The sequence below is a fragment of the Penicillium daleae genome (assembly GCF_028827525.1).
Source record: "Penicillium daleae strain IBT 16125 chromosome Unknown utg000008l_segment0_segment0, whole genome shotgun sequence".
Taxonomy (NCBI): Eukaryota; Fungi; Ascomycota; class Eurotiomycetes; order Eurotiales; family Aspergillaceae; genus Penicillium; species Penicillium daleae.
In genome coordinates this window covers 3,956,726-3,983,963 of record NW_026623156.1, presented here as the reverse complement: position 1 = coordinate 3,983,963, position 27,238 = coordinate 3,956,726, and the positions used below count along the sequence as shown (strand labels likewise).

General features: G+C 48.7%; 9 protein-coding genes across 9 annotated transcripts; 4 read left to right on the top strand and 5 right to left on the bottom strand.

Annotated features, from left to right (window-relative positions):
* Positions 1 to 173: 173 nt before the first annotated feature.
* Positions 174 to 748, bottom strand: N7458_009973 (uncharacterized protein; the record flags this gene model as incomplete). The annotated part of the gene is made up of 2 exons (XM_056913355.1): positions 174 to 385; positions 625 to 748. 2 exons carry the CDS (start codon positions 746 to 748, stop codon positions 174 to 176), a joined length of 336 nt encoding a protein of 111 aa, XP_056762204.1.
* Positions 749 to 2,033: 1,285 nt separating this feature from the next.
* Positions 2,034 to 3,811, top strand: N7458_009972 (MFS transporter; the record flags this gene model as incomplete). Its single annotated transcript, XM_056913354.1, has 2 exons — positions 2,034 to 3,446; positions 3,518 to 3,811. The coding sequence occupies 2 exons, from the start codon at positions 2,034 to 2,036 to the stop codon at positions 3,809 to 3,811; spliced, it is 1,707 nt and encodes a 568-aa protein (XP_056762203.1).
* Positions 3,812 to 6,217: 2,406 nt separating this feature from the next.
* On the top strand, positions 6,218 to 6,871 carry N7458_009971 (GNAT family N-acetyltransferase; the record flags this gene model as incomplete). The annotated part of the gene is made up of 2 exons (XM_056913353.1): positions 6,218 to 6,584; positions 6,642 to 6,871. 2 exons carry the CDS (start codon positions 6,218 to 6,220, stop codon positions 6,869 to 6,871), a joined length of 597 nt encoding a protein of 198 aa, XP_056762202.1.
* A 75-nt stretch (positions 6,872 to 6,946) lies between these two features.
* On the bottom strand, positions 6,947 to 8,286 carry N7458_009970 (uncharacterized protein; the record flags this gene model as incomplete). Its single annotated transcript, XM_056913352.1, has 5 exons — positions 6,947 to 7,346; positions 7,422 to 7,564; positions 7,624 to 7,845; positions 7,915 to 8,019; positions 8,113 to 8,286. The coding sequence occupies 5 exons, from the start codon at positions 8,284 to 8,286 to the stop codon at positions 6,947 to 6,949; spliced, it is 1,044 nt and encodes a 347-aa protein (XP_056762201.1).
* An 874-nt stretch (positions 8,287 to 9,160) lies between these two features.
* On the top strand, positions 9,161 to 11,121 carry N7458_009969 (uncharacterized protein; the record flags this gene model as incomplete). The annotated part of the gene is made up of 7 exons (XM_056913351.1): positions 9,161 to 9,286; positions 9,348 to 9,418; positions 9,484 to 9,597; positions 9,674 to 10,137; positions 10,199 to 10,222; positions 10,276 to 10,601; positions 10,681 to 11,121. The coding sequence occupies 7 exons, from the start codon at positions 9,161 to 9,163 to the stop codon at positions 11,119 to 11,121; spliced, it is 1,566 nt and encodes a 521-aa protein (XP_056762200.1).
* Positions 11,122 to 11,798: 677 nt separating this feature from the next.
* N7458_009968 (aldehyde dehydrogenase family protein) lies at positions 11,799 to 13,491 on the top strand (the record flags this gene model as incomplete). The annotated part of the gene is made up of 6 exons (XM_056913350.1): positions 11,799 to 11,831; positions 11,895 to 12,152; positions 12,206 to 12,260; positions 12,312 to 12,705; positions 12,760 to 12,833; positions 12,884 to 13,491. 6 exons carry the CDS (start codon positions 11,799 to 11,801, stop codon positions 13,489 to 13,491), a joined length of 1,422 nt encoding a protein of 473 aa, XP_056762199.1.
* Positions 13,492 to 13,634: 143 nt separating this feature from the next.
* N7458_009967 (TatD family hydrolase) lies at positions 13,635 to 14,363 on the bottom strand (the record flags this gene model as incomplete). Its single annotated transcript, XM_056913349.1, has 1 exon — positions 13,635 to 14,363. The coding sequence occupies one exon, from the start codon at positions 14,361 to 14,363 to the stop codon at positions 13,635 to 13,637; it is 729 nt and encodes a 242-aa protein (XP_056762198.1).
* A 2,370-nt stretch (positions 14,364 to 16,733) lies between these two features.
* Positions 16,734 to 20,998, bottom strand: N7458_009966 (F-box protein; the record flags this gene model as incomplete). Its single annotated transcript, XM_056913348.1, has 3 exons — positions 16,734 to 17,248; positions 17,293 to 17,580; positions 17,647 to 20,998. 3 exons carry the CDS (start codon positions 20,996 to 20,998, stop codon positions 16,734 to 16,736), a joined length of 4,155 nt encoding a protein of 1,384 aa, XP_056762197.1.
* Positions 20,999 to 24,992: 3,994 nt separating this feature from the next.
* Positions 24,993 to 26,048, bottom strand: N7458_009965 (Mpv17/PMP22 family protein; the record flags this gene model as incomplete). The annotated part of the gene is made up of 3 exons (XM_056913347.1): positions 24,993 to 25,142; positions 25,412 to 25,735; positions 25,950 to 26,048. 3 exons carry the CDS (start codon positions 26,046 to 26,048, stop codon positions 24,993 to 24,995), a joined length of 573 nt encoding a protein of 190 aa, XP_056762196.1.
* Positions 26,049 to 27,238: the final 1,190 nt, after the last annotated feature.

The window sequence follows — 27,238 nt, the reverse complement described above, 5'->3', positions numbered from 1 at the left end:
GAATTACATTTCTTGCCAACATATCATACCATGCATTGCCTTTCTTGCTTTTTTTTTCTATCTCAATTCAATCTGGATTCTCAAATCAACATGTATCCCGTGGAACTCCTGCCTTTCCGTCATCCCTTGTCTCATCCCAACCCGATATGCACATGATGTCCATACTCAATGCATCAAATAAGCCTGCCCCGCCATGCTGGTACCGGATCTAGCAAAAATTGATCGTCGTGGTGACGATACACAACAACATGACCTACGCAGGGGTCGAACCTGCAATCTTTTGATTCGTAGTCAAGCGCCTTGCCATTGGGCCAGCAGGCCGTCTTGTTGAAAAAGTCTTCGAGAATTTTGCTCCACGGCGGCGAGTACAAGATGGGGCTCTGTTCTGGGCCTCTGATTGGTTTGGAAGGACAGTTGTGGGTCTTCTATACCTATCTAGGAATAGCTTGCATATCGAAGAAGATCTTTCATCCGGTATACTTCCACAGTGATCAATCTGAGGAATTCATTTGGATGCCTTGGTCATTTGCAATCACCTTTGAGGAAAAGGAATAACAATTGCATCATGGGTAGTCCTCTCGTTCGTTAAATGACCAATCAACAAGGGCTATCAAGCATAATAACTCTGCACAGCCAAGTGAATGAATGCGATTTGCTCATGTATTGCTTTCGCCCCAGGGAATAACCAGTTCAGATACTCTAGAACCTTTAGTTTTCCAAAACTTTGTATTACAACGACGCAAAACATGCTCGATGGTAGTAGATTTAAGACCAAAAAATGCAAAAAGATGACTCTCCCTCGGGGAATCGAACCCCGGTCTCCCGCGCTTATCGGTATTAATGACAAGCGGAAATCATGACCACTAGACCAAGGAAGAAGTGGATGGTCGAGTTACCGCTCGGCCACTTGGTGTTGGTTGATATCTAGAAGGGCAAATTTTGACTCTATGAGTCTGTGCTGAGTTTTGGATGGAAGCTTGAATATCCCCCCACGTCGTTTTGGCCTTGTTTAAAGTATACCCACTACATACAATCTCAAAAAAGAAACAGGAATACTCAGTTTAGTTCCAGATGATTTTAGTGACCTGTTGAGTCATACCCGTGTGTGCGAAGCGTTAGTATATATTTCATGCGGAAGGGCATGCTGATTCTCGTGGGATAAATTTTGAGTTGATCTCAAAATTTACAAATTGTAGATAATCAGAGATAATCACCTAAAAAACCGATGAGTTTATCTTCCCGGGACCGTACAGTATCCAAAATTGGGGGCAGCATTATAACCCGCTCGTGGCGTAAATTGCAACGCATTCCTGGGACCTACGGCAGCATAAGGATATAACATAGACAACCTTGTTCGTAAGGGTGACTACATCTCGAGGATTTGCACTGCATGCTGTAGATCATGGCAACAGGGGTACCTGCAGTTGTCCATGATGTGCAGATGAAAGCGCACTCGAGTACTTTACCCTTGATTGGTTGGACCTACTCGTCGCACAGAGTCAGTGACTTGCAGATAGCACCGCCTGGCATGAGCCTGGCAGTTGAATATCATCATTCGAGGGATTCAGCAGAGAATTTAGGAAGCTTTGCTTCACGACATTACAACCTAGAAATAAAACTAGTCAAAGTAGGTAGAAATTCAAGACATACACTGAGAAATAAACTTTGCCCACGGCCAGCGGACATCGTCCGATTTCCCCGCGGGCAGAATACGATGACTCAGCACCTTCATTCCACTGCTTACATCATCTCTCCAGCCCACCTGATTCGGGAAGTTTCCCAGCTTCGTGCATCTTAAAGCGGTCATTCCCATAAGCAGATCTTCGATTTGTGACACCTGGACTGCTCTGTGACGCCAGTCGAATATTTTGACATTACCTTGGATAGCACTCACTTGCATTCCATTCTTCAGACCGAGTGTACGGGCTCGCACCCGACCTAAGACTGCGGCTTCGACCGGACAGGCGACCAGCCGCACCCAGTTGCACGGTCGAAGGTCTCACTACCCTCGATCCTTCCGGGGTGCTGCAGAAATGACGGCCTCAGAATCAACTCAGATCCATCGTCGCTCCTCTACACAACACTACCAAACGTTCGACACCCCTCCGCCCAAGTCGCGTGGGCGACCCAATTCTGGACAATCGGAGTCTTCAGGCGATGGCTCGCACATTCCGACCGACTATAATGACCAGGCTGGTACGAACTCGCCACTGCCGAAGAAGCAGATGGCAGTGCTCGCTATGATTGCCTTGGCGGAGCAGACTGCCCTCAATTCGATCAGTCCCTATCTCCCCGATATGGCATCGACCTTTCCAGAAGTGGAATCGAATCAAGTGGGTGTCTACGTGGGGACTATAGCGTCGGCATTTGCTCTGGCACAGTTTGCGACCAACTACTACTGGGGTTGGCTGTCTGATCGCATTGGGCGCAAGCCAGTCATCCTGCTCGGGACATTTCTTACTGCGATGTGCTTCGTCGCCTTTGGTTTCTGTAAGACCCTTTGGCAAGCTATACTGGTGCAGGCAATGATGGGTATGGTCAATGGAAATCAAGCACTGGTATCCACCTGTCTGGGTGAGATCACGGACCGAAGCAATCAGTCACAGGCCTTCACTTATCTCCCGGTTCTATATGGAATCGGAGGTATCACAGGCCCGCTCCTGGGAGGATTGCTCATCTTTGAGCGCAATCCCTTCACTGGGAATAAGAGCACATACCCATATCTCGCGCCAAATCTTGTGGCTGCTGCAATTCTTCTAGTTGACTTTATCTTGACGTCTATTTTCTTGGAGGAAAGCCTGGAAGACGCAGACACATTACCGAAATTCGGGAAAAAGGTTCGCAGCCTTTTCACTTGGCTCTGGCAGTTCACCGGATTTTCGAGACACCCAACCTATCTTCGACTTCAACAAGCAACGCCGTATCCTCCTCGCCATAACACTTCCGACAGTGAGGATCATGACAGCGACCTGGACTCGGCATCGTCAGTGTCGAGCCAGCAAGATCACCCTTCAGAGGAGTTGACTTGGGATGAGATTTTCACAAGAGACACCATCCTACTTCTCTTGACCTATCTGATCTTTGCTTTCTGCAATGTCTCTTTCAATTCATTGTTCCCCATTTTTGCACAAGCTAGGCCGCCAGGCGGCCGCCAGCTCACCCCTTCTGAGATCGGTCTGTCGCAAGGCTTTGCTGGTGTGGTGACGATAATTTTCCAGATTTGCATCTTCAACCGCCTGCGCGACAAGATGGGCAACCGATGGTCTTATCGTGCTGGTTTGTTTGGTTTCGTGATCTCGTTTCTGCTGATGCCATTTGTGGGCTACAAGAGCCAAGATGGAGAGGGTTTGACTCGCAAGTCCGCCCTCATGGCCGTGGAATTGTGCTTTGTGTTACTGGTCAAGACTGTTGCCTCCGTGGGTGGTCTGACCAGCGCCCTGTTGTTGGTAAGTTCCTTTGTCCTGTAGATCCTTCACCCGTCTTCATTCCATCATGGACTTGAACTGATTGTTTTCAGGTTACCAATTCCGCACCAAACCATGCCGTCTTGGGTGCCCTCAATGGTCTTGCGCAGACTCTCTCCGCAGCCGGACGTGCCGTCGGCCCCTTCCTGTCTGGTGGTCTCTTCTCGTTGACATCCAAGATCCAGCCCAAGGGTGAAGCGATTGCGTTTGGAGTCTTTGGCGCCGTGTCCTTCATCGGCTTCGTCATGAGCTTTGGGATCCGTGGCCGGTCCCTCGAGGCCGACGGTTGGGTCTCGGACAGCGATGACGACAACTACAAATCAGACGATGAGGACGAGCACAGATGAGGACGAGCACAGATGAGGTCGAGCACAATGATGCTTGACTGCGTTATTCACGCATTGAGATACGAAACTTGCCGATACGACGTGACGATTCTTTGCTTTTTTAGAGCCCTATTCGCATTTGAAATATACATTAGTCAATCCTTCTTGGAAGGGATTGACGAAGCATCCTAGCTGAGCGTGTCCTGGGCGACGAGTCTTTTCACCCCCTTCTTGCTTTCCCGTTCTGCCCAGTGGTCATTTGGACATAGAGTTATTTTCGGACTGGGTGGCTGTTTCAAACACTGTACTTTACAATCATCAGGGGTGGAAGTTTCCATCATGTATTGTTTTTGATAAGATACTTATGGACAAAAAGTTATCAAGTACTGATATGCCATGTCTCTACGTTAGGTATAGTCTATCAAATTGAGGCGCCGACAAGGGACGGTGGACTCTTTCCCGTTACCGCTGAAGTGTAAGCAGATGAAGGGGCCTGATTTAGTAGGGATGATTGAGTACTATGAAATATCTTTAGGACTTGGCCTCTTCGCCATGATGGAAATCGAGGCCCGCAAGGAACTTCGCTTCAACACCAAGGAAGACCAAAGTACGACAGAAATCCATGAGAGCGCTAGTAGCCGTAGACGCGGGATTCTTCCAATCAGTCTCACCGTCAGCACTAGGTTTTACGACATACGCCCGAACCCGCCAATCGAACAGGCAAAAAGACCAAACATGTCAGAACCCTATGGGACCGAAACGATGGCTCGAATACTAATTGCAACGGGTTTGTCTGCATTAGGCGACCCCCAAGTTCATATGTAGTACTACATAGTAATTCCTTCTCTTTTTCAGGCATGGATTTCTCGCGCCCGAGACAACTACTATAGTACAGACAGTGGGCACCGAGTACTCGGGGCTCATGAACAGTGGGCTTCGTGATCCGGGATCCTTCCACAAAAGTACTAGCCCTGCCGGAGACATGGATGGAAACGCTGGTCAAGCTCGTAACATTATCTGAGGCTTTCTTCTCCGATAGCGCTATAATTGAAGAATCAAGTTCAAGAGCGTGGCGCAGATACAGCATTCGTCTTGACACTAAGCATCTGGGCCGGCGTTCCGTGAACTAGCCCAGCCAAGCCTGATGACTAGGGAGAGATACAGGGCCTGAGACCCTTTCCCAATATAACATGCCTGTCTTTAACTTATCCAGTACCCACGCGATATCCTCCGATTGGCTATTGCGAATCTCCGAAGAATGGGGCTTTCGAGAGCCTTCTAATCGTTGAATTACAGTACATCTAAGAAAGTTATTATGGTAACATCGTGGGGACCCGCCCGGTTTCGGGCGATATCCGGGCCTTTCTGCCCGGATACTAGTCATGATTTGGATAAGCTTGGTGGGTATCAATCAATCAATCAATCAATCAATCAATCAACACTCTATTAACCCGATGCAGCCTAACTAGTGGCGTACGAAGTACATTTTCTAAGCCTAGTTAGTTCATCATGTGTACTGTACGTATTTGTATAATGATCCTTGTCGCATATAAGCCGCTAAATACAACCCCTGCTACATTCGACAGCGATTAACGTGTCCTCAGTACTCCGCACTTTTGCTCTATTTGCCATCCCATTACAGCAAGTAACAGCCGAGTCCCTGGGCTTTCAGGGGTATTTCCAACAGCTAAACATCCTTTTCGCTGTTCAATCAAGATGAGTATCGACGTCAATCCCATGCACTTTTCTTTCTATTTCTTCGATATTCTTTTATTAAATTTTCGAATCTGTGCCCAGTAGCAGCTGTATGAATTGCTTTATTACTAATTTAATTAGAGAAAGAAATCCCGTCAAAGCTGGACCCCAATCATGTCGGAACATAGCGTTCCGACATAATATTTGGACTTGTAGCCTGTTCGATTAGCGGGCTCGGGTGCATGTCGTAAGCGCTTGCGAGAGTTCGAAAACTTTATGTAGCTCTGTCCACCACTCAAGTGACTGGGGCCTCCTTGCCAGCCTGCTTTTTCACTCCAGGTTACCGGTCAAATCACGACTAGCTGTAATGCGATTCGAGAAGGTGGCCCCGTCCAAACTTCCCAAGGGACTGCAAACTATTCTGAATCAAGTACGATTGGCTCAATTTGGTTGCATGACCGACTGACCATCCGATTTGAAGACCCACTGGGACACTATCCACTGCAATATACGAAGTTAGATTAACGTGGACTTTTTGCCTTTTTGGGCCAACATTTTACAGTACCGCGAATCTTCTGGCCTGCGGCCCGCGCCCCCCGGTAGATCTTGGTTAACCAAAACTCCGAAAAGTTAGTTAACTAACTAGATCTCGAAGTAAGCACCAAGAAAAAAAAATCAGCCAGGGCAAACTGACTTTCCTCCCACTCCGTCTATAGGAGAACAAAACGAATCATGGCGTCTCTCTGTGTTCAGCCAGTCACGCTAAATGATATACCAACTCTGACTCAGCTTTGGTACAGGGCCTTCAGCATCCCAATCAACTTGCGCATGTTCCCCAATACCCCAGGAGTTCGAGTCTGGTGGGATGAGACCAACCGCCGCGACCTTCTCCACAATCCGCTTCGAAAGTTATTCAAAGTCGTTGACCCTGCGAGGCCTGAGTTTGTGATTGCTTACGCAAAATGGGATCTGGACCCGTCGGAAAGTGGCGAGCGATTTCTGCCCTGGCATGAGGAGTCTGATCGCGAGACATGCGAACGCCTGTTCGATGGCTTAGATGAAGAACGGCGGCACTTTCTCGGGGATCGTAAACATTATTGTATGATTGACACATCAAGAAAGAAGAGAACATTTGAACTAACAGCATTCAATCTAGATTTGGATACGTTGTTAACGCACCCGGAGTATCGTCGCCAGGGTGCTGCGTCGTTGTTGATACAGTGGGGATGCGATCTTGCAGATCAGAATGGAGTAGCGGCATATTTGGATGCTCATGTGGATGCTGCGCCCTTGTATCGGAAATTTGGATTCAAAGATCGCGATGATATAGGAGTTACTTCTGACGGGGCGCTTCCAATGATCAGAGAGCCTCAGAAAAGAGATTAAGAGATAGACATAGATTTAGTTAGACACCAATTGAATTTGTGTTATATACTTTTCTACTAATGGGTATCTGGCGACCTAAAGTCTATTATCGACTGAGTGCATCTCATATTCCTCCTCCACGGTCCACTCGCGGGTCTGGTGGATGATTAGTTGCTGCGAATTCTGGCTCTCCTGCGATAGCCGGCGTGGCGCCAGATCGGCGTCGTCCTTATAGGCTCGTGATTGAGTAGTTGATGCGCTCTTCCCAGTAGGGGTGAAGTATGGATGTTCACCAACACTGTTTGTGACTCCCTGTCCCCATCCAGTATTGAATGCAATGACAAAAGGCTTTAGGCATGGGACGGTGGAGACCATGATACTGTAATGGAGGAGGACGGCGGTGGTGATCAGTGCATCCGATAAATGCAGCGATGGATCGGAATGGAAAAGCGAACGGTCGAGGTAGGTTTGTCGGAGTATAACCAAAATGATCACCCTAGAACCCGGAGAAAATATGATTAGCATCCGAGAAATTTCCTGGGATTGTTCTTTAGCTCAATAAGAAACGTACGGAAGCCTCGTCCCAAATGCAAAAATCACCGTTGCCTTTTCCTTCCACCGCATCTGGATGCCCCAAACAAGGAAGATACTCAGTGCAAAGGTGAGAACATCCGTAATCACATCGAATGCGGTGATCGATTTCCAAGCAGGTCCCTGTTTGCCCTTGTCAGCTTACTCTTGCCACATTTGGCCAAGTATAAAGCATTACGCACGATATTACTGCAATGCTGCGCCATGCTCTGTAGATATTGTGGAAAGCAACTGAGGGCCACCGCAAAAATGGAAGCAATGGTCCATGTCACCACCATGCCCACAAGAATTTTGGAGCAGAGCAGGTAGTTTCTTTGGCGGCCCAGCCGCTTGAGCAACAAGCAAATGGAGATCTTGGCGGCGCCATGGCCAGCTAGAAATAGGAGATTTGCTGCGTAGACACCCTGAGTCAAGAGAAGTCAATTTCTTGCTGTTACTCGCGTTTGAAACATTTTGGGCAAGACATTGCTAACCTCTCCAGCACGTTTCAAGTCCGACAGGGAGCTTTCGTCCTGCGATCGGCCCAGGCCATGGGAAATTGCGTTCATGGTTGTTCCAACGTGGGCGATGGCAAAAACCTAGTAGATTGGAAATAATGAGTATCAGAGTTTGTCTAATCACCTTGGGTAATAGTTGTTGCTGAGAAAGAAAAGCGAGGTGGGTATACTTACACCTCCTGCAAACACCACTAGATCATCAACCTGCACAGGCCCGTTGATTGCGAGGCGCATATACAGTCGAATCAGACTCACCATGATCATCCAGCACATGAAAAGCATCTCGACGATAACGATCAGACCACTTCGATCCGTCGCAGAGACCGCATACGGGGCTGGATACTCCATGATGTGTGTGAATCGAGAGTGAATGACGGGACTAGAAAGATGACCTTTCGCGACAGATCATGGTCCTAGCATTTAGGAGATAACATAGCCATACCTAGGGAGCTAAGGGATCGGGGGATCCTGGAACAGCGAGAATCCTGGCACATCAGGCGCAAACGATCGCAGCGCGATGGCCCCCAACTTGCCACCCGTCTTCCAACTGGTGGCATCGCCAAGGTAAAATTTCCCGCTCAATTTTATTGCAAAAAAAAGTGAGAGTTCTCTCGGGCTCGGTTGATTCCGCCCGGAAGATTCGAATTCGCAAATCGGAAGATTCCAGTAAACGGAAAGACAAGGATTGTGATCCTTGTCGCTCAACAAGGGATACCAAGGCTTACGGCATGGGGTGAATGCTATTAACAGGTAATTGGATCAAACAACTAAGACATTATCAAATAATATTACCGAACCAATCTCTAACAAGCTTCCCAAGTCCGTGGCGAAGATAGCGTCTATTCCGGAAGGCTGGCGCGGGTACTAATGCTGGACTAATGCATCATTCTGCTCTGCTCCCGCAAACCACAATCCGGCGTGCAGACCGGGGTTGAAAACATACATAAAACCATCGTCAATACCCTGTCCCTCTAAATATTTTCGAACAGGGGTATAGCAAACTACTAGGCCCGTCCATTCCCCCTTTCGATCTCCACGATTCCCTAGCCGAGAGCACCGTTACATTTTCCCCGTGTGTACGGTTCTCAACATTTCACTCTCACAATCCTTTTTCTCCTCACTGCACGCATTGCTGTTTCTTTCTATCCATCTCTTCGTTTCAGAATTCCCCGTCTTATATTCTGTCTTCATACCATTGACATTGAATTGACCATCAATCGCTATGGGGCAAGACAGCGGAATCATGTTGACCGAAAGGTCTAAGCATGAGGATGTCTCTCCCCAGAAGGAGGGCACAGCACAGGACAAGGAAGATATGTGGCGTGTTGGTCGTGATCAAGAGCTGAACGTAAGGCTTGCTCTGGATTGTCCTCATTCTCCCAATGGCACATGAAATAACAATGTCATAGAGAAACTTCCGGTTTCTGTCTGTTCTTGGCTTTACTGCAGTGCTGATGTGCACTTGGGAAGCTGTTCTCTTGTAAGTAAAAGCTGGTCAAGATACCCAATATATGAATGAGATTGTATTCTAACCCGTCAATCTAGTGGCTCATCCTATGGTTTGCTGAATGGCGGCAAAGGAGGCATGATCTACACCTACCTAGGTGCCCTGGTAGGGTTCAGCTTTGTGATATTATCTATGGCCGAGATGGCTTCTATGTATGTTGAGTTCAAGTTCTAACCTGATGAAATTGCGCCACCTGCAAGAGCTAACCATGTCCCTTGATCCTTGCAGGGCCCCCACATCCGGTGGTCAGTATCATTGGGTGTCCGAGTTTGCGCCCCCAGGATCTCAGGCCATATTGAGCTACATCACTGGCTGGATCTGCGTACTCGGCTGGCATACTGGTATTGCAGGATGTTGCTACACTGTCGCTAATATGATGGTGGGTGTGGTTGCCATCAATTATCCTGAGACGTATGTCTATGAGCCATGGCATGTTACGCTGCTTGTCATTGCGGTGGCCCTGGTAGCTTTGTTATTCAATACCTTCCTAGCCCAGAGGCTTCCTTTGATTGAAGGTATCATCCTGATTGTGCATTGCTTTGGCTTCTTTGGTATCTTGATCCCTCTTTGGGTGCTGTCACCCAAGGTTCCTGCCTCCGACGTTTTCGGTTCCATTGAAGATCGAGGTGGATGGGGCAACAATGGTCTCGCGTGTCTGGTGGGACTGACTGGGCCTATCTATGCATTAATCGGTATGTGCTCATGTTGGTGACCCTTAATTTTGACAGAACTGACAGTGTCTACTGAAAATAGGTCCTGACTCAGCGGTTCATATGTGTATGTTTCTCTTCTGACCTCAATGATGTAGATATGCTAATCCCGCAAAACAGCCGAGGAAATTCGGGATGCATCCCGAGTACTCCCTATGGGCATGGTTTGGACTTTGATTCTGAATGGCTCTACTGGCTTCGTCATGATAGTCACGCTCGCATTTTGCGTGGGCAATATTGATGAGGTTCTCGCATCTGAGACAGGCTTCCCGTTCATCCAGGTCTTCCTTAATGCTACCGGATCAGTTAGTGCCGCGACAGGCATGACTGTCGTGATCATGGTTATGCAGTTCTGCGCGGCAATTAGCAATGTCGCTACGACCTCACGCCAGATTTACTCCTTTGCTAGAGACAAGGGTCTTCCCTTTTCTGACTTCTTTGCACAGGTCGGTTTCTCAATCTGCTGTCACCGAAAAGGTTTCTTTTATCAGGTTATTTTGAACTAACTTGGAATTGAAAATATAGGTCAATCCAACTTTCACTGTGCCACTCAACGCTCTCTGCGTCAGTCTCGTTATTGTCTGTCTTCTCTCATTGATTAACATCGGATCTTCCGTGGCTTTCAACGCCATCATGTCCCTCGGCACGGCCGCATTGCTCTCTTCGTACCTCATTTCAATCACCTGTGTTCGTATTCGACGCTGGCGTAATCAGCCTCTGCCCCCAGCACGGTGGAGTATGGGCAAATTCACGCCTATTTGCGACACCATATCTATCTTGGTCTTGTTGATTATATGGCTCTTCAGTTTCTTCCCCTTGACCAAAGAGGTAGATGCCAAGACCATGAACTGGGGTGTTGCTATATTTGGCGGAGTCGTCATTGTTTCTCTGGGGTACTATATGCTTCACGCCCGGAAGGTCTACAAGGGCCCAGTCACACGGGTGAAGATGACGCACCAACGATGAATAAAGATCTAATCTGGCTGGTAAGGGCGAGGGAGACTGTGCCAAATCTATTCTGTTTCTAAATAACTAAATTCCCGAGCAACTACATATTCACAATTCCACCGGATGTAAGTCTAGGTTGCTTTATTATACCTTTTTGTGATAGAACTCATATTGAACTTCAATTGTTATCCCGCTTTACAAGTCGCACTTCCTAAGCGCGTGGTTAACAGCCGCTGCTACCTTCTAGGGCACACTCTTCTCTGTTGTATCCCAGTCAGTCTTGCAGAAACTGTACAATTCAAGATCAGGTATGATCTGAGATGCGGCGCTGGAACGTCAATTGTCGTGGTGGACGTTCACGTTCGCGACATGATGCAGCGTAAGTAAGATTAGAATCAGGTCCACCGGACATCGAGGAATATTTACTCCGATTTTCCACTTTTCAGACGATGAAATTTGTTCTCCTGGCATCTCAATCCAGAAACATGTGACTCATGCTGGTTCATCCGCGATACCACCTCGTGTCCCGTTCTGGGGTGATTTTGTGATTTTGGCCCCATCTTACTAATGTTCTGGGGCTGTGCTTCAGGGTCGCAAAAGCTTAGCCCCGGGATCCACAAGCTTTAGTATATAAGTATGAAAATCAGTATGACAGTACCTGTGTTATCCATACATTTCCAGAAAGCTTTGCGATAATGTATACGCTGCGCTTTGATCAATATCACAACGTAAGACAGAATTTCCAGAGATCAAGGAGGAAGCTCCATGGGCTAATCAAAAGTTTGTACCAGGTAATCAACGGAAAGTTGAAAGGGGCTGAAAAGCAATACTACTCGATAAATCCTTTTACTGAGGAAAAGCTCTGGGATACCCCGGTCGCCTCTGAGCAAGATCTTGAAGAGGCCGTGGAAGCCGCGAATGTTGCATTCCAGACATGGAAACACTCGGCCTTGGAGGACCGCCGAACTCGAATCAAGCAGTTTGCAAATGAGCTTCTTTCCCAGAAGTCTGATTGGACAGACATGATCATTAAGGAAACTGGGCAACCTGTAAGTTATGGTCAATGTGCGCTTATGGATATCATCTAACCATTCATCTGTAGAATGAGTTGGCCAAAGAAGAGATAGAAGCAGCCTGTGAATGGCTCACTGGTATTGGTATGATAACTTGAGTTCGAATCGCGGAATCACAGCTAATGTCGAATCAAGCAAGCATCGATATCCCCGAGTATACCACGCATGAAGACGAAGATGTCAAAGTGACCACAAAATACTTCCCACTAGGAGTTGTTGGCGCTATTGTTCCTTGGAATTTCCCCGTATTCCTTGCGCTCGGCAAGGTTGCATCCTCACTGATCTGTGGAAATACCGTGATCGTGAAGCCTTCTCCGTATACTCCATACAGTATTCTCAAGGTGGCAGAGCTGGCGCAAAATTTCTTCCCTCCTGGAGTTGTTCAGGCTCTTGGAGGCGATGACAATCTGGGGCCTTGGATGACAAAACACCCTGGCATCGCTAAGATTTCCTTCACCGGATCCGCCGCCACAGGCAAGAGGGTCATGGCAGCAGCAGCTCCAACTTTGAAACGGGTCACCCTTGAGCTGTGAGTGCGACTTGAACTTCAGCTTATTTACCGGGCATCAGCTAATGCTAACAGTGGTGGCAATGATGCCTCGATCGTCTGCCCGGATGTCGATATTGACGAAGTTGCCCGACGAGTCTTCGAAGACGGTAAGCATTTCCATCGCAGAGATGAATATTCTCGCTAACCCTGAGAATAGCCTTCAGCCATTCCGGTCAGGTGTGCATCGCAGCCAAAAGAATATTCGTACACAGTAAAATTTTCGACGAATTCGTGACGAAGTTCACCGCCGCATGCCAGGCGCTGTCACCCGGAACTGGATATCTAAGTCCCATTCAGAACAAAGTGCAGTTCGACAAAGTTCGGTCCATCTTCGAGGACTGTCGGGCTCAGAACTACGAGTTCGCTCTAGGAGGCGATCAAGAGCTGGCCCAGATCAAGTCGGGTTACCAAATGGCCCCTGCAATTGTCGTCCGGCCACCAGACGACTCTCGTCTGGTACAAGAAGAGCCATTTGGACCTATCGTGCCAATCTTGTCCTGGGATGATGAAGAGGATGTCATCAACCGGGCGAACAATACTGATCAAGGTCTGGGGGCAACCGTATGGTGTCACGATCCTGCAACGGCAGAGCGTATTAGCATGCGTTTGGAAGCGGGTAGCGTGTGGGTGAATCGTGGAGCTTTCCCACTCCCTACTGCCCTTTTTGGAGGCGTAAAGCAGAGTGGCATTGGAGGGGAATGGGGTCCTCTGGGTCTGATCAATTCTTACTGCAGTGCACGAACATTTCATTTTGCAAAGAAATAGAGATGTTCAACGCGTGGAAAGAAACTTACCAGTGACAAATGTTAGGAGTTGATGGCTCGTTCTTGCGAACTACTCGGAGTGTTAATAAAAACGCGAATCTGGATCTATTTAAGCTCTATAAAGACTAAACAATGAATTGAACATTACCAAAACATGCGATAGCTGTTATTCCAGGCTGCCTCCGCAATTTGATCAATGGTAGCCCCCTTCAAACCCGCTACCACAAGACCAACTCGCTCCATGGTGCAGCTCTCATTCCGAGTTTTGACCATTTGCTCGAGAATAAACTTGTTAGGCTTTCGACTGGGTGGTAAAGATCTTGCTGCTGCCAAGTAAGGTTCAATCTTCGGATCGGTGCTCAAGATCTCACACCACGGAGCATCTGTTTCAAGTTGTAATCTTTCTAGGGGAATATTTTTGACCATCTCCAGTTGCTCTTCCATGCGAAATGATATACCATTCACACTGATATCAAGACCTAGTTCCACCAACTTGAGCATCTCATCCTTAGAACCAGCGAAGGAGTGAACTAAGCCACGTCGAGGCAGTTGTGGAAGGTAAGGTTTGATAATGGAGATGAAGTCATCTGTAGACTCGCGAACATGTAAGAAAAGAGGAAGCTGGAGCTTTGTAGCTAAACCCAATTCATCTCGGAACGCGCGTTGTTGTGTTGGTTTATCGGCACGATCGAGATAGACGTAGTCGAGGCCAATTTCTCCAAATGCTGCGAGCGGCGAATCTTTCTCCGCAAGGAGTGCTTCTCCCATCTCCCGAAGCGATTCGAGATAGGAGTTTGAGCCATCATCAGAGCTCTTTCCGTCATATATCTCGCTTGTATGGTATGGATGCCCCCCAAGCGTCATTTTACACATTTCGGGGAACTGCCTCACGAGCAGAAGTTTTTTTTTTCAGCATCGCTACGTGACATCGTAGTCAGCATAATCTTTTCGCAATCATATTCTTAGAAACTATCATTTAGGATGAAGTCGAGTAAGTTATACCAATCCAAGTATCTCAGCTTACCTTTGCTCTTTTCAAGACTTCCTCATAGTCAGGTGGGTGATATTATTTGCCCTCTCGATAGATACCCCCAAATTGGTTGGCAGTGAAAGTGACGGCAACCTTTACGCTGGCCGTCAGTGACAGTCCATTGCGGATATTGGGAGGGAACATGTTATACTTACATCAAAATACCTCCTGGATGACATTTGTGCCATATTGGGCATGAATTCTCAGCCCCCAAGACAGTTGGGTTGTTGTTTGTGTTTATCAATTCTGATCTTTCTCCGATCTACGGACGAAGCCCACATCACGTGGTTTATGGGCTCTGTAGTTGCGATTCCAAGCTAGTTTACTTCGAGTCTTTCTCGCTGGGAACTGCAAATTAGAACTATAGGAAAGGTCAATGTTCTTTAATGACTTACAGAAAGAAATTAGAAATCAGAGTTATGAGCTATGTTGAGACAAATGGGCACACGGTTCCCTCGTGAGTGACTTTGGCTAAACATCCTGGTAGATTGAATTCGCAATTACGGTTGGGTCGCCGATACTCAACCGTCCAATTGGTGTAAATTCTTTAAAATCAATGGTGTTCGATGCTCATCCGTGACAATTTTTGAGAGTATGGCTTTCATTAATACACAAAGACATGGCCATTACATTACACAATACTCTTGATGATAACAGCGAGCTTTTGTCTTCTAAGCCGTTCTATTCATGACTATTTAGGTAACACATAGTTATACACATAAATTAGCATAAATAACGCATTGGGATATAAAAGAGTTGAATCATAACCTCTAGATTCCTCTCAAGCCGCTATGCTTCCAATAAATGGAATGTCCAGATGCATTCAGCTTCTTATCAAAGAAGAACAAACCCAAGATCATCGCAAGCATCATGAAAGAGGTTTCTCATATCATTATTCTCTACTGACTTTAGAACAGAGCCATTCAAGCTAACTGAGCTTCTCAGATAATGTGAGAATTTAAATCCGCAGAGTGGCGCATCTTGCCAAACCTACACATACCAACCCAAATATTGACGTTGATCCTGTTCATCTCCCATCTAGATCACACCAACAAGCCACCAAAATGACTACCAGACTCTCCAGGCTCTTCGCCAACGTCAACCTCTCACACATAGACCCCGATATACCCTCTGTTCAACTATTGCAAGAACTCGCCCACGAGGTGCTCAAACACGACTTCTACCTCACTCACTTTAGCGATGCCGAGCTCAGCCCTCAAGTGATCTCTATAGAGATTCCATCCCCTGATCGATTGTTACCCGGAGATGATTTCCCGGCTCAAGTAGGTGCTGCGGCGCTTGATATCGTTAAAGGGTGGCAGGATTTGCAGAGTGGGGAGGGACTGCTTCCGTTTTGCCGTGCTCTTGCAGGACTTGGGTCTTGTTCGGGGTGTAGTGTTCATCATCCATTAGGTAGTACATGACGCGAAGGAAAGAAGAGGCAGTGGTTTCTTTTAATTTTATTTTGACTTTTCGTTAGTTTGGATAACCTTCTTTTCATATCTAGTGTTTTCTGTCCGCGTACGTAAGATCTTTCTAGCTACAAGGTTACCGCATTTGATTCTAGTCATGGGACTCTCGTTTACAAAGTCTTCCCGTCTATGTCCTGATAGCAGCGTACTCAGAGAAACTTCCTTCTTACTTGACCTGAGATCCAACGGCGGGCTTGTACTATTTGCCATGCTTATTACCTTTAGACAGATTCCAAACGTCTTAATCGGGAGCCCCGTTGATAGAAACCCGGAATAGTCGAATACTAACTACCCTTTATACGGGTTGGCACAATGATGAAAATAAGTGGGAATTCTTAGTCGGGATGCTGTCAATAACGTGAAAGAAGATGTACCATATCTAGTAGCTACATTTTGATTGTGATGGTGAGCAACAGAAAAAGGTCTTTGATAACACGATATAATCCGGATGATTGTATAAGTGAGAACATAGTAGGGGGTATATAACACAGAGAGCGTATGGCACAGTCTTTGAGGCAGCATAACAATAAAAACAACGAAAACAAGAACAAAAGATCAAGAGATGTGTATATATCGAGTAATCAGTCAACACCAACCAAAACAATCAGAAAAGAAAGCAACAGCAATTTTCGCTATGATTAAAACATCGTAAACATCGCTCAATGTACATCAAAGAACCAACAAGAAAAGGATAATCATAAACACCCAGTAGAAGAAGAAGAGGCTAGCAGCAGCACCCACTCAAGCAAAGCGCCACCCGGAATCCTGCGAACCATGACGCTTCATCACAGACCTGAGCAAACTATCCTTCCCCCGCGGGGCGAAAGGATTCCGCTCATTTTTGCGCTTCTGCTCCTTAAGCAACCGCTCAGCAGCATCTACATCAATGCCCTCGCCAGTATCCGTGATCTTCAGCGCCCACTTGACATCGTCCAGGTTAAAGCCCAACTCATTGACCATGTGAGCGATTGCCCGGTCAACGGGGTCCTGGACCTGCGGGCGGAGCGGTGGGGGCGCGAGGGATGGCTGGAGGGATGGACTGCGGGGGATGGGGAGGTTTGATTCGGGGGTTAAGGAGCGTGGTGGAGTGCGGCTCGGAGTTCGGGGGCCGATGCTGGCTGTGGAGGAGGAGAGTCGGTTGAATGTTAGGGATGGAACGGGTGGGATAGGAGGTGCGTCGCGCGGTATTGTCCCGTCGAGGTTGTGTACGATCGTGCTGAACTCCGACATGGGCCGTTCATCGGCGAAGGATGTACCTGGGGCAGCCTCACGGCTGGGGGGCCCCGAAGACGGCGGGTACGCAGCTCTTCTTGGAATTGCTTACGGCGCTGTTGGGATTGAGGCTGGGGGGAGGCGATTTCTTCGGAACTGGTGGAAGACAGCAAGCGTTCTTGCTCTTCATAGATGCGGGAAACGGCTTCCTTCAAGAATGTTGAACGGCTGGTTTCGGTCTCGGTCGGCTCCCATTTCGTGAGGCCGTTGGATTGGGCCTTGGTGAAGGTGGCGGTGGTGGCTTCGGCGGGGCAGAGCGAGCTCAGAGCCAAGACGGCGGAGAGCCCAAGAGTAAGCACGTAAGATGTCCACTCCTCTGTTGATGATGTGTTAGTAACTTGTTTTTTTCCCAACGATTTCCTCCAATGTTACCATCACTTACCTAGTGCAGTTTCTTCGCGAACGGTATCACCTTCGGGAATATCCAGTCCTTGGAAAATGCCAGCGTTCCTGGCCTCGACACACTGGCCGTGCAAAGGCTGCAACAGCACTCCCAGACAAGTCCAAATCTCCGTTATATCGTACAACTGCTTCGCAGAGAGGCCAGCGATGCTGTTTCCACGAGCGAAACCCTCGGGCGGCTCAAACAGCACATCGTTCATGTCAAAAGGCTCGGTCACAGTGGAAGACGCTCCAAAGGAGCTCCGCGCCTTTGGTCCACCCTTCAGCCAGTCCATCTGACCCTCCAAATCATTTTCACGACCTTTGCCACTTCCAAAGATGCGACAGAACGTCCAAATTCGCCAAAAGGCATCGTCGACTTCTTCAGCGCGGACAATATCCACACCAGAAAGACCCTTGACTGTATCTCGGCGCAGGAACGGCGAGCAGCGAACCAAGATCATAGACTTCAGCTGCGCAAGCGTATAAATATCGCTCGCATACCGATCCAAGTACAGTTCTGGGGTATACTCGGGCAGCGGGGCATCCTGCTCCAGCAGAAGCTGCCATTCATTCTTCCACGGCGGACTCATCTCACGCAGCTCCCATGCAGGCGGGGACATGCGAAACAGTGCGCCTTTGATAAAGGAAAGCTCGCGACGCTTGAAAATCTGATAGAAGCGCTTGTTGACGAGCACCAAATTGAACAGATCATCTAGCGAGTCGATCCGCTCCATGATCAGAATGACCAGATGCTCCGGCATTTCGACGGGGAAGTCCACGGGCATGTGTGGCATTGGCATTTCTATGAACATGGCCGGCATGGAGGACGACGGCGAGGGCGGCATCGCTGCCAGCTCGTAGATCTGCTCGGGCGGAAGTTGTACGCTGCTTGCCTGCGCCGTCGACACAAAGGCCTGCATGTGTCGCAGCCTTTCGCTGGCGACGAATTCACTGGCAACGAGCATTTTCTCATCTTCTGGAGGTATGATCCGCAGCTGGAGAGTAGACGATTTGGCATCGCCACTCAAGGAGGAGGCCTGCGCGGGGTGAGAATGTTGATGTTGCACTTGCTGCGTGGGGCCGGAGGCGCAGTACGAGGGGGCCACCCCCTGCATTGGCTTTTGCTTGGGTTGCACTGATTGTGGTTGGCCCTGCTGCTGCTCCTCATGCTTTGTTTGGATTTGGGCAAGGAGTTCTTTCTCGATTCTGAGCGGTTCAAAGGGGTCCTTGAAGCCTAGATCGTGCGTCTGCAGGCGCGGGAGTTGCAGAAGCAGATCCTCGCGCTTGGAGGCCGTGCCTGCATCCAGATCCAAGTCGACATCCACGTCCACACTGGGATCTGAGGATGAAGAAAGTCGTGGGGGCCCGTCTGGGCGGGCCTTGGGTGTGAGTGGGTCTAGCCGTGAGGATTCCGACCGTGAACTGAGTGTGAAGCTCAGACCGGGTTTTTGCAGAGCCGGGGCCTGAGGGTTGTTCGTGCGCTTGAAGGATGGCATCGTCAGCGTAAAGGATTTTTTCATCTTGGGCCCTTTGGAAACCTCGTCGCTGAGGTTAGAGCCGGAGGTGGGACTGTTGGAAGGCCACTTGGTCTCGTCCTGGAGTTTGGGGGTTTTGGGGCGTTTGGTCTCTTTGGGGGCGGGCTCGTCTTTGTTCTTGGAACCCTTGTCCGGGAGAGGAGGGGACGGCCTCTCTTTGGTCGCGCGGAAGGCTTTGAGCGTACCCGACCGGTGGCTTATAACATCTTCAACGGGTTTGGCCTTTGTGCGGATGCTCTTGCTCTTCTTAAACGATTTGGAGTGTGGCTTGGTCGACGGGGGCAGCGGTGCAGGTCGAGTTGCGATGAGATCCCCATTGTGTCGACTGATCTGCAGCGGTCCGTCGAGGACTAGCAGGGTCCGCTGCTGCATATGCGGGTCTCGGGCAAGGTCGGCCAAGGCAAATTCCAATTCTTTTGCAGCTTGTGCGAGGGTTGGAATATGGCGCAGACGCTGGCCATTGCTGCCCTCTGCCAATTCCGGACGACGGCCAGCACGAGATTGACTGGAGCCATGACTACCACGACCACTGCACTCTCCACGTTTATAATAAGATTGCCTGGATTGCTTCCAGTCCATGCTTGTGGTGGAGTGATTCAAGTCGTGGTGACGATTCGTCGCATGAAGGCTAGTCGTTGATCGCGAGGCGTCCGTCGTCGCAGATGGCGGAGTGTAGTCATGGCGGCGGATTGCCAACGGGCTGGGCTCTTGGACGGGCTCGAGAGGGAGAGGCTTGTTTTTGATGTTCGATGACAGTTTAGAAGAGCTCGAGGCACGTCGAGACGGCGGCATCAAGAACGACGCGAAGCTTGGGCTCGGCTCCGTTCCAGACGGCACTCGCGATGCGGATGATCCAGCTCGCGAGGGAGATGTCGAAGCGGAATCATCAAAGACACCAGCCGCAACGGGGGAGAAGATGGAGTATTGATCAAGTTCTTTGGTGACCGGGCTGAAGCAATCAGTCCTAACACTGCTGAGAGAACTCCGGCGACTATAGCACGACGAGGCAGAGCCAGATATATCGTCCGAGCTTGAGCCCGAAGATGATCCCATCGTCTGCTCCAGTGCTTGATCCATGTCAGTGGATGGGCTCTCAACGGAACCCGTCGAGGTCTTCTTAAAGAGGGTGTGAACCCGATCGTGGAGTTCGGTCTCGAAGATCGACGGGAATTCGATCGGCCTCGTGTTCTGCTGATCGACCCCAGCCTCAGCACTCATTGGAGACACAATTGCGACATTGCTCGAGGATAGTTTGGGGAAGAAACGACGCAGGGCTAGGCCAGACTGTGATGCAGCAGATAGCCGGTCGTCGGATAACGGCGAAATTTCAGACTCTTCGGCATCGGAGGAGCCAGGTGTATCGAGAACGATGATCGTGTCTCCTGATTCCTGAGAGGCGACAGATCGAGTGTATGGAGCTGGCTCTGATGAGGTTTGCTTGGAGATTGTGTTGGCTGATCTCGTCCGTCGATGGTCTTTTGTTTGAGATGATCTGAGGAGTTTGATCGGCTCTAGGGGTGCAGGATATTCAACAAGATCTACTCGGGCTGCCTCGATCGAGGGATCCGATGTAGGAACTTTCATCATGAGCGGCACTTCCTGTGATTTGTCGTCTTTGTCCTTGTATGACTCTGAAATACTGCCCCGCACAGCTCTCGGGGCCGGGCCTGCCAGACTGATCTCTTTTTGGACTTGAGCGTGGAAGAAACTGCTCTCGAGATTGAGTGGCGGTGGCAGTCGCGTTCCTTTCTTGTTCTTCTGCTTTGTGGAGTTTCTGCGTGGTCGAACGAATGGAAAGGTTCGAGCCGACACCATCTTGGACGAATTCGAATTGACTGCTTCACCAAGCGCTTAGTGCCCGGGCATTGTTGACCAGAGTCGCTTTGTCTGTGATCTACATTTAGTGTCTGGTGCCATGGGTGATGGTGTCTTCTCTCTTCGCCGGGAGTGGTGTTCTAGAAAAAGTATACACAAAGAACGTACCGTGAATCGGAGAGCAAACGGCCCTATCAGGTGGGGTTGGGCGAAGCCAATCTCCAGGGTTGCTTCTTTGTTTCGAGTCTGTAGTGGCTCGACTGATCTGTTTCGGTGGGTGTGGTGGTTCGGTAGAGTGGATATCGGAATGCTGCTATAGTTTCCTTGAGATAGTCTCTGGGAATTGGACGATGATCACACAAGTAGAACAGCTCACCGTCCAGAGGTGAACGGGTGAGAAGAAGAGAAAAAAGATGAAAGAGGGAGATTCCCTCGTAAAGGATGATGTTTTAGGGCCAGAGGATCAACCACGATGGGGGCGAGTACAGGATCCTGGTGATCTCGCGTTAATATTCGGAACTCCGCCTTCCCGCAAATCGAGGCCTCTTTCTGCTTAGCCCCCCCCCCCCCCCCCCCCCCCACAAATAAGCAGTTGGGTCGATCCCACCTGGTCGTTGTCGTCGTCCGTCACGATCGGTACGGCCGTAGAATTGATAAATTGATAATTACAGCGAATGGCCCGTCACCCAAGTCGCACGGGCTCAGCTCTGCAGGAACGCACTCTGGGGTCGCACGATCGGGGCCAGACAATCATGAGAAAGATAAACACAACAGCCCCCTCATGCCCCTTTCAATAGCTCATCGAAGGAGCAGGATCCGAAATGACCTGAGAACTAGCACCCGAGTCACTCCATAGCTCTTATCGGTTCCTATGATCTTCTCTTCTCGGTATCATCGTAACCTCAAAACATTCCTGTTTCCCCGTCAAGGTACCAAATTTAAACTCGCGAGATTTGTCTTCTCTGCTCGTATACTGCGGGTGGCCGTGGCTATTCTTATTCTCGGGGGCCAAGATCGGCAACGCCTATTGCTTGTCCCGGGAATACGATCGCCCGTCAACACGAACGCAAGCCCTGAGGAATCGTAAAACAAAAATAACTGGCCCGACACGAGCCCGCCACGCGAGATGGCGTGCATGGACAGACCCCTACATAGCCCGGGGGTACGAAGTATACTCAGGATAGTAGGACACTAAACTAATTTGGTGAATGAGCTCCTGAAGATACGAAGTTATGCTCTGCGTTTCCACTATCCACACTCGGTCATACTACAGTGCAGAATGGAACCTTGCAGAATCAAAGTAGCACCTGAAATACAAAGCTGTTTTTACTATTGTACTATTGTTGATTCTTCCTCATACAGTACTTTGTACCTGACAGCTTTGGCCTGACAATTACGGTTTCTTGGCCCCCAAGGGGGCTGTTGGTAAACAATGCTCTTGTTACCTATAAACGGTGTAAAGGTAGTATAGCTATTTACAAAATATATCCATCAAATAATAGATGGGCATAGGACCGACCCCCAACGATATGGAAGTAGTCTACAGCCAATAATAAGGGAAGGAGTGTGTGTACGGGCTGGCCCCAAGCCGACAACCCCCAGCTGACAACCCCCAAATCAACTAGATATCCTTTGTGATCCTTTACCATCCTTACTCATCCTCCATAAAACAAGTGCAACGATAAAAAGGCACTAGCAAGTTTTCGATGGCGAGTATCTGTGCCCGGATGTGTAATTAGTTTCTTGTCTCACAGCATGACGGATTTGCCCCACGCTCACCGGAGTCAGGCGTGTGACCACATCATCATTCGCTGCGCTTATGCTAGTAATCTGCGCATCCTTCAAGCCAAAGGATTATACTAAGCCAACTAACTACTGGTTCCCTGTAACGCTGCGAATGCCCCCAGGGGGCCGAATCCATCGGTCAGTAGTCGTCAGTACATATGGGCTAGTTTCCTTCTGTAGCGTTCTCTCCCGTCTTTTCTACTTTAGTGGTCACCCTCGACTCACTGAGTAACCTGAGCACAGCCTGTCACCACCACCTTTGTCATGCGAACTTCCCAGAGACCCTCACAGAGAGCTGACTGCCCCTGAAGCTACCTTCATGTTGGTGCCTTATAGATCAGGTCTATAGCCCTGCTGTTATGCCTAAATTGAAAACAATAAGAAGAAAATTTATTTCAAAGGACTCGTCTACTCATGATCTAGGCTTTGTCACATTGAGATCGAGGAGTTCCTTCTCTAAAGTATACTATTCCTAAAGCAGAAGTCGCGGCTATCCGAAAAGGGCATGCGGAGGTCTTCTAGCTTCACAGAGCTTGAATGAGTTTAGGAGAGTGGGCGACCATAGCTCCGAGACCGAATAGGCGGCGGCCGGCTGTAGGACAAGTTAAGATTGATGAGTTCTATTGAGGCCCATTCCCAGATTTCTCTCGCCTCAAAGAACCTTTATTTCTTCTCCTATACCAAAGACTAGTTATCATGCGCGAATTATCCAATAATCCCTGAAAATGTCCGAACTATCTGTTGAAGGGCAAGAATCGAAGGCAGTCCCCTGCTACCACGACCAACCTCCACAACACTATCCAAGCCAACCAAGCCAAGATGTACTCAGCTCTATTATTGAGACCGAGCATATTCGCCGGATATTATTACAACGACTAGAAGATACTGATAAAGCGGTCAAGAACTTACTTCAGCAGCAGCCATCTACCGAATTTAGTTACCCTACGAAGGCAAAATGGTGGCAAGAAATTGGTCGAAAACGTATAGGGCAGGGACAGATAGCTATTGAACTAGCAGATGTGTTTGAAAAACGGGCCGATGAAAACAGAGGTCTCTATTTCGCTCTGTCAAAACTCACTGAAAGTGAGTTCAACCGGACCTATGCTTCTTTGAAGCGGGACGCACACGGGCAGATGTAACATGCGCAAGCCGAGGACAATCAAGATGGCAGCGACTGCTATGACAGAGATTCTGGAACCAATTCTAAAAGCGCATCGGTGTCCAAGTACGGAGAAAGAGCTAGCGATTATACCCACGAAGCTCAGTACTCTTGTGATCGGTTCTTCGACCTTTCAGTAAGGGTGGATCAGATCAATGAGAAACTTGACAAAAGGCTTCTCGATGTTTCAAAATGGAATGATCATACGACCACAAAGTCTGCTAAGAGATCTTGGGAAAGAATTCTGAAGCACTAAGGTCGCCTTTGATAATTAATTGATAGTTAAGGATGAGTGTCTTCGGAGTGATTGGCTCATGATAAAACTGCCGAGTCTTAGCGCTTATCTTGCTTATTCTTCCTCAAATTATCTATGTAAAGACAGAACTAAGCCCCAGAAATATGTTGCAGAGAAATCTATTCATCATCCCACCGCATCTTCCCACCGGAAACGATATCAAAACTGGCCAGATCAAGGCCCCCCAGGGCTGCATGAAATCATTCTCTCTTACAGGTTGACAAGCATAAGCGTCAATTTCCCTGCTGACAGCCCCCATGTGCCTGGGGCCCTCTAGATGAAGTAATAGGATGGGGTCGGGGCGAGACTTGATGGGGGCGTTTGTGTGAAATACATCTCTTCTCGATGGTGGGGGCGGTATTGGATTATCCAAATCTGCGGACCACATACCCCGTCGAGATTTGTATAAAGATTCGAAAAGCCTCCAGCCTCCCCCCCCCCACCCAAAGTTCTAAAATGGGAGGTTACATAGAAACCGGCCCCTCGGTGGAGGGGCATGCTAGAGAGAAGTAAGAATCGCATGGCGCTGTTTAGGAGAGCCACCGTGATGGGGCTATCATTATTCGCCTCGAGGAACTGATCAGCCTGACAAACGTATTTATCGTTCCTTCTAGCTCGTCTAATGTATCTGAAATACCATATATCCAAATCATGCTGCATCTATGGCGCCAAAGGCGAAGCTTTGTCTAGCCTTCCTTCCATCTGTTATTTTCACCGTTCGAGCGTTGATCCCACCAGCATCCTTCATCACCCACCTACCCAGATATCAAGCTCAGGTACACAGCCCATGCCACACCAAATATACTGGCAACGAGCAATCGCTGGTCCACAGGAACAACGGTAAAGTTGAGAACTGACACAAAGGGCCAAAGCTTGAGCCCAGCAATTATGATGGGCCAGAATTCCTAAAGACATCAGATATCAGCCACTGTTGGTGAATAATCTTTGCACATATACCACGAAGTATACATCGATGCCCTTGCAAGGGTCAGACTCGGCCGGTAGCCCCTGCACTCGAGTGGAAATGCAGATCCTACGATCCCATCGGCCCGGGTCTAAAAGATGCACAGCTCAAGTACATAGTCCAACCCTGCGGCCCCCGAGACCCGAGAGATGAAGGTTTCGATGGATTGAGGAATATGGGGGCAAATTGACATCACACAAGCAAACTTACCTGGCGGATCTGTGCAAAAACAAGTTCATGATGCTCGCCTCGCAGAAGGCCCATGGTCAAGAGGAAGAGTACCGTGTTCCAGGTGCCGCCTATGGTTTGATCAATTACGATCTTGGTGACGGTGTTGGTAACGTTTAGGGCCGGCTTCGAGGTTTCTGTGTCTGAGCGACCGGGCTTGATTTCGTGCTTGGGGGCTGCATCTCGAGGGCGTGTGCCAGGGAAAGCTGCTTCTAGGTTGTTCTGCCAGATGTAGTTTAATGGTGTGGTGATGATGGCGCAGGTTGTGAATTGTATTAGGGCCTGGGGGTCGAGTTCAAAGGGGATCTGTAGAGATATAAGGTTAGAATCAGGTGGTAATATAGTCTGAAGGCACTGTTGAGAGAGCAGTCTTGATTTATTGTTGCCCCCTGGATGCTGACACCCCTCATATTGTAGGCATATAAGAGGCATCAGCGATGTATTTGGCGACTCAATATCTTGCCCAAGGGGAGACAAGCTAAAAAAGACCCGAAATGGACATGAAAAAAAAACCACTCACATCACTCCTATAAGCCTTGATGCTCTGTGCCAATACATTCGACCCAGCATTAATGACCGCCGCCTGCAGCGTGGCCTTTACGATGGGTGGGACCGACATATTGGAGCCCCGCGGTTGAAGCAATGAAACCCAGTTCGTCCGATTTCAATCTGGCCTCCAATACACTTGCAAGGTTCACCAATCTGATCACACCACACGGGTCCTGTTTTTGATGTTGACTCAACGGTCTGTCCAGAGCCACAATTCCGGGCAGGGTTCGAAGCGATTTGGGTGAGATTCGGGTAACGGGACTAACCGCAACTGTACAAGTCTTGACTGCGCCGACCCGCACTAAATAATCTGGAGTTGATCTCCACTCGCCGTCAAACTCTGTGCTAATTTTAGGTATCGCAGAATGAGGCCTGTTGTGGATACTGAATATATAGCACGATACAACGGTCGCCAGACGAAGAAACGAAAGGACGGGCCTGGGAAGCTGAAGGGATCGGAAATCCGGACACGAGGAGTATGAGTCTTGCGCACTCGGTAGGTTTTCGAGGTGCTGTTGATTATTGCTTTTCTTTCCCCGCGTCCTGCACAATGTGTCTGTACACTGTAGGTAGACGGGTAGACTGATCATATCAGGTAAACTCTGTTTTACCACTGAAGATTGAACGGCTGTGTGAGTGTCTCCTTGATTTGACACTGCCAGAAATCAAGTGCAGTGGCTAGTTATGCATCGTAAACTGTGTACCTCTCTAGGTAGACCTCACTCATAAACGTTCCAGATAGTTCCAGATATGGCATCCTCGTTGCTTGTAGATTTGCTTAAAATCACGCTTTAACGCTCTTTTCGTGCTTTTGAGAATTATAATATATGATTTGTCAAGAGTGGCGATTGGGAAAATGCAGACAGACAGCAGAGGCAGTCGATACCCAAGTCATTTTCTGGCAGAATGCAACTTTGTTCATGGCAACATGGCGAGATGCTTTGGAAATCCCAAATGAAAAAGTACCTCCACTCCCATATCGAACTCTCGACCTCTTGGTCACCATATAAATGATTCACGACACTCAGCGGTGCTCAAGTACTTCACCCCTATGCTCACGGCCAAAGATATCTTGGCTCTATACCACCAAGAATCTTCTTAACTCTATAGAAACCCCAATAAAACGAAGATGAAGACACTTTCTTGTAATTAAGGATTGAATTGATATAAAAAATGTTTCAAAAAGAGACGAAAAGCTGGTCGCGGAGCTGGCCTTATACCCAGCCAGCATAAAAAGGAGGTAACCCTCCACCTCGGAGG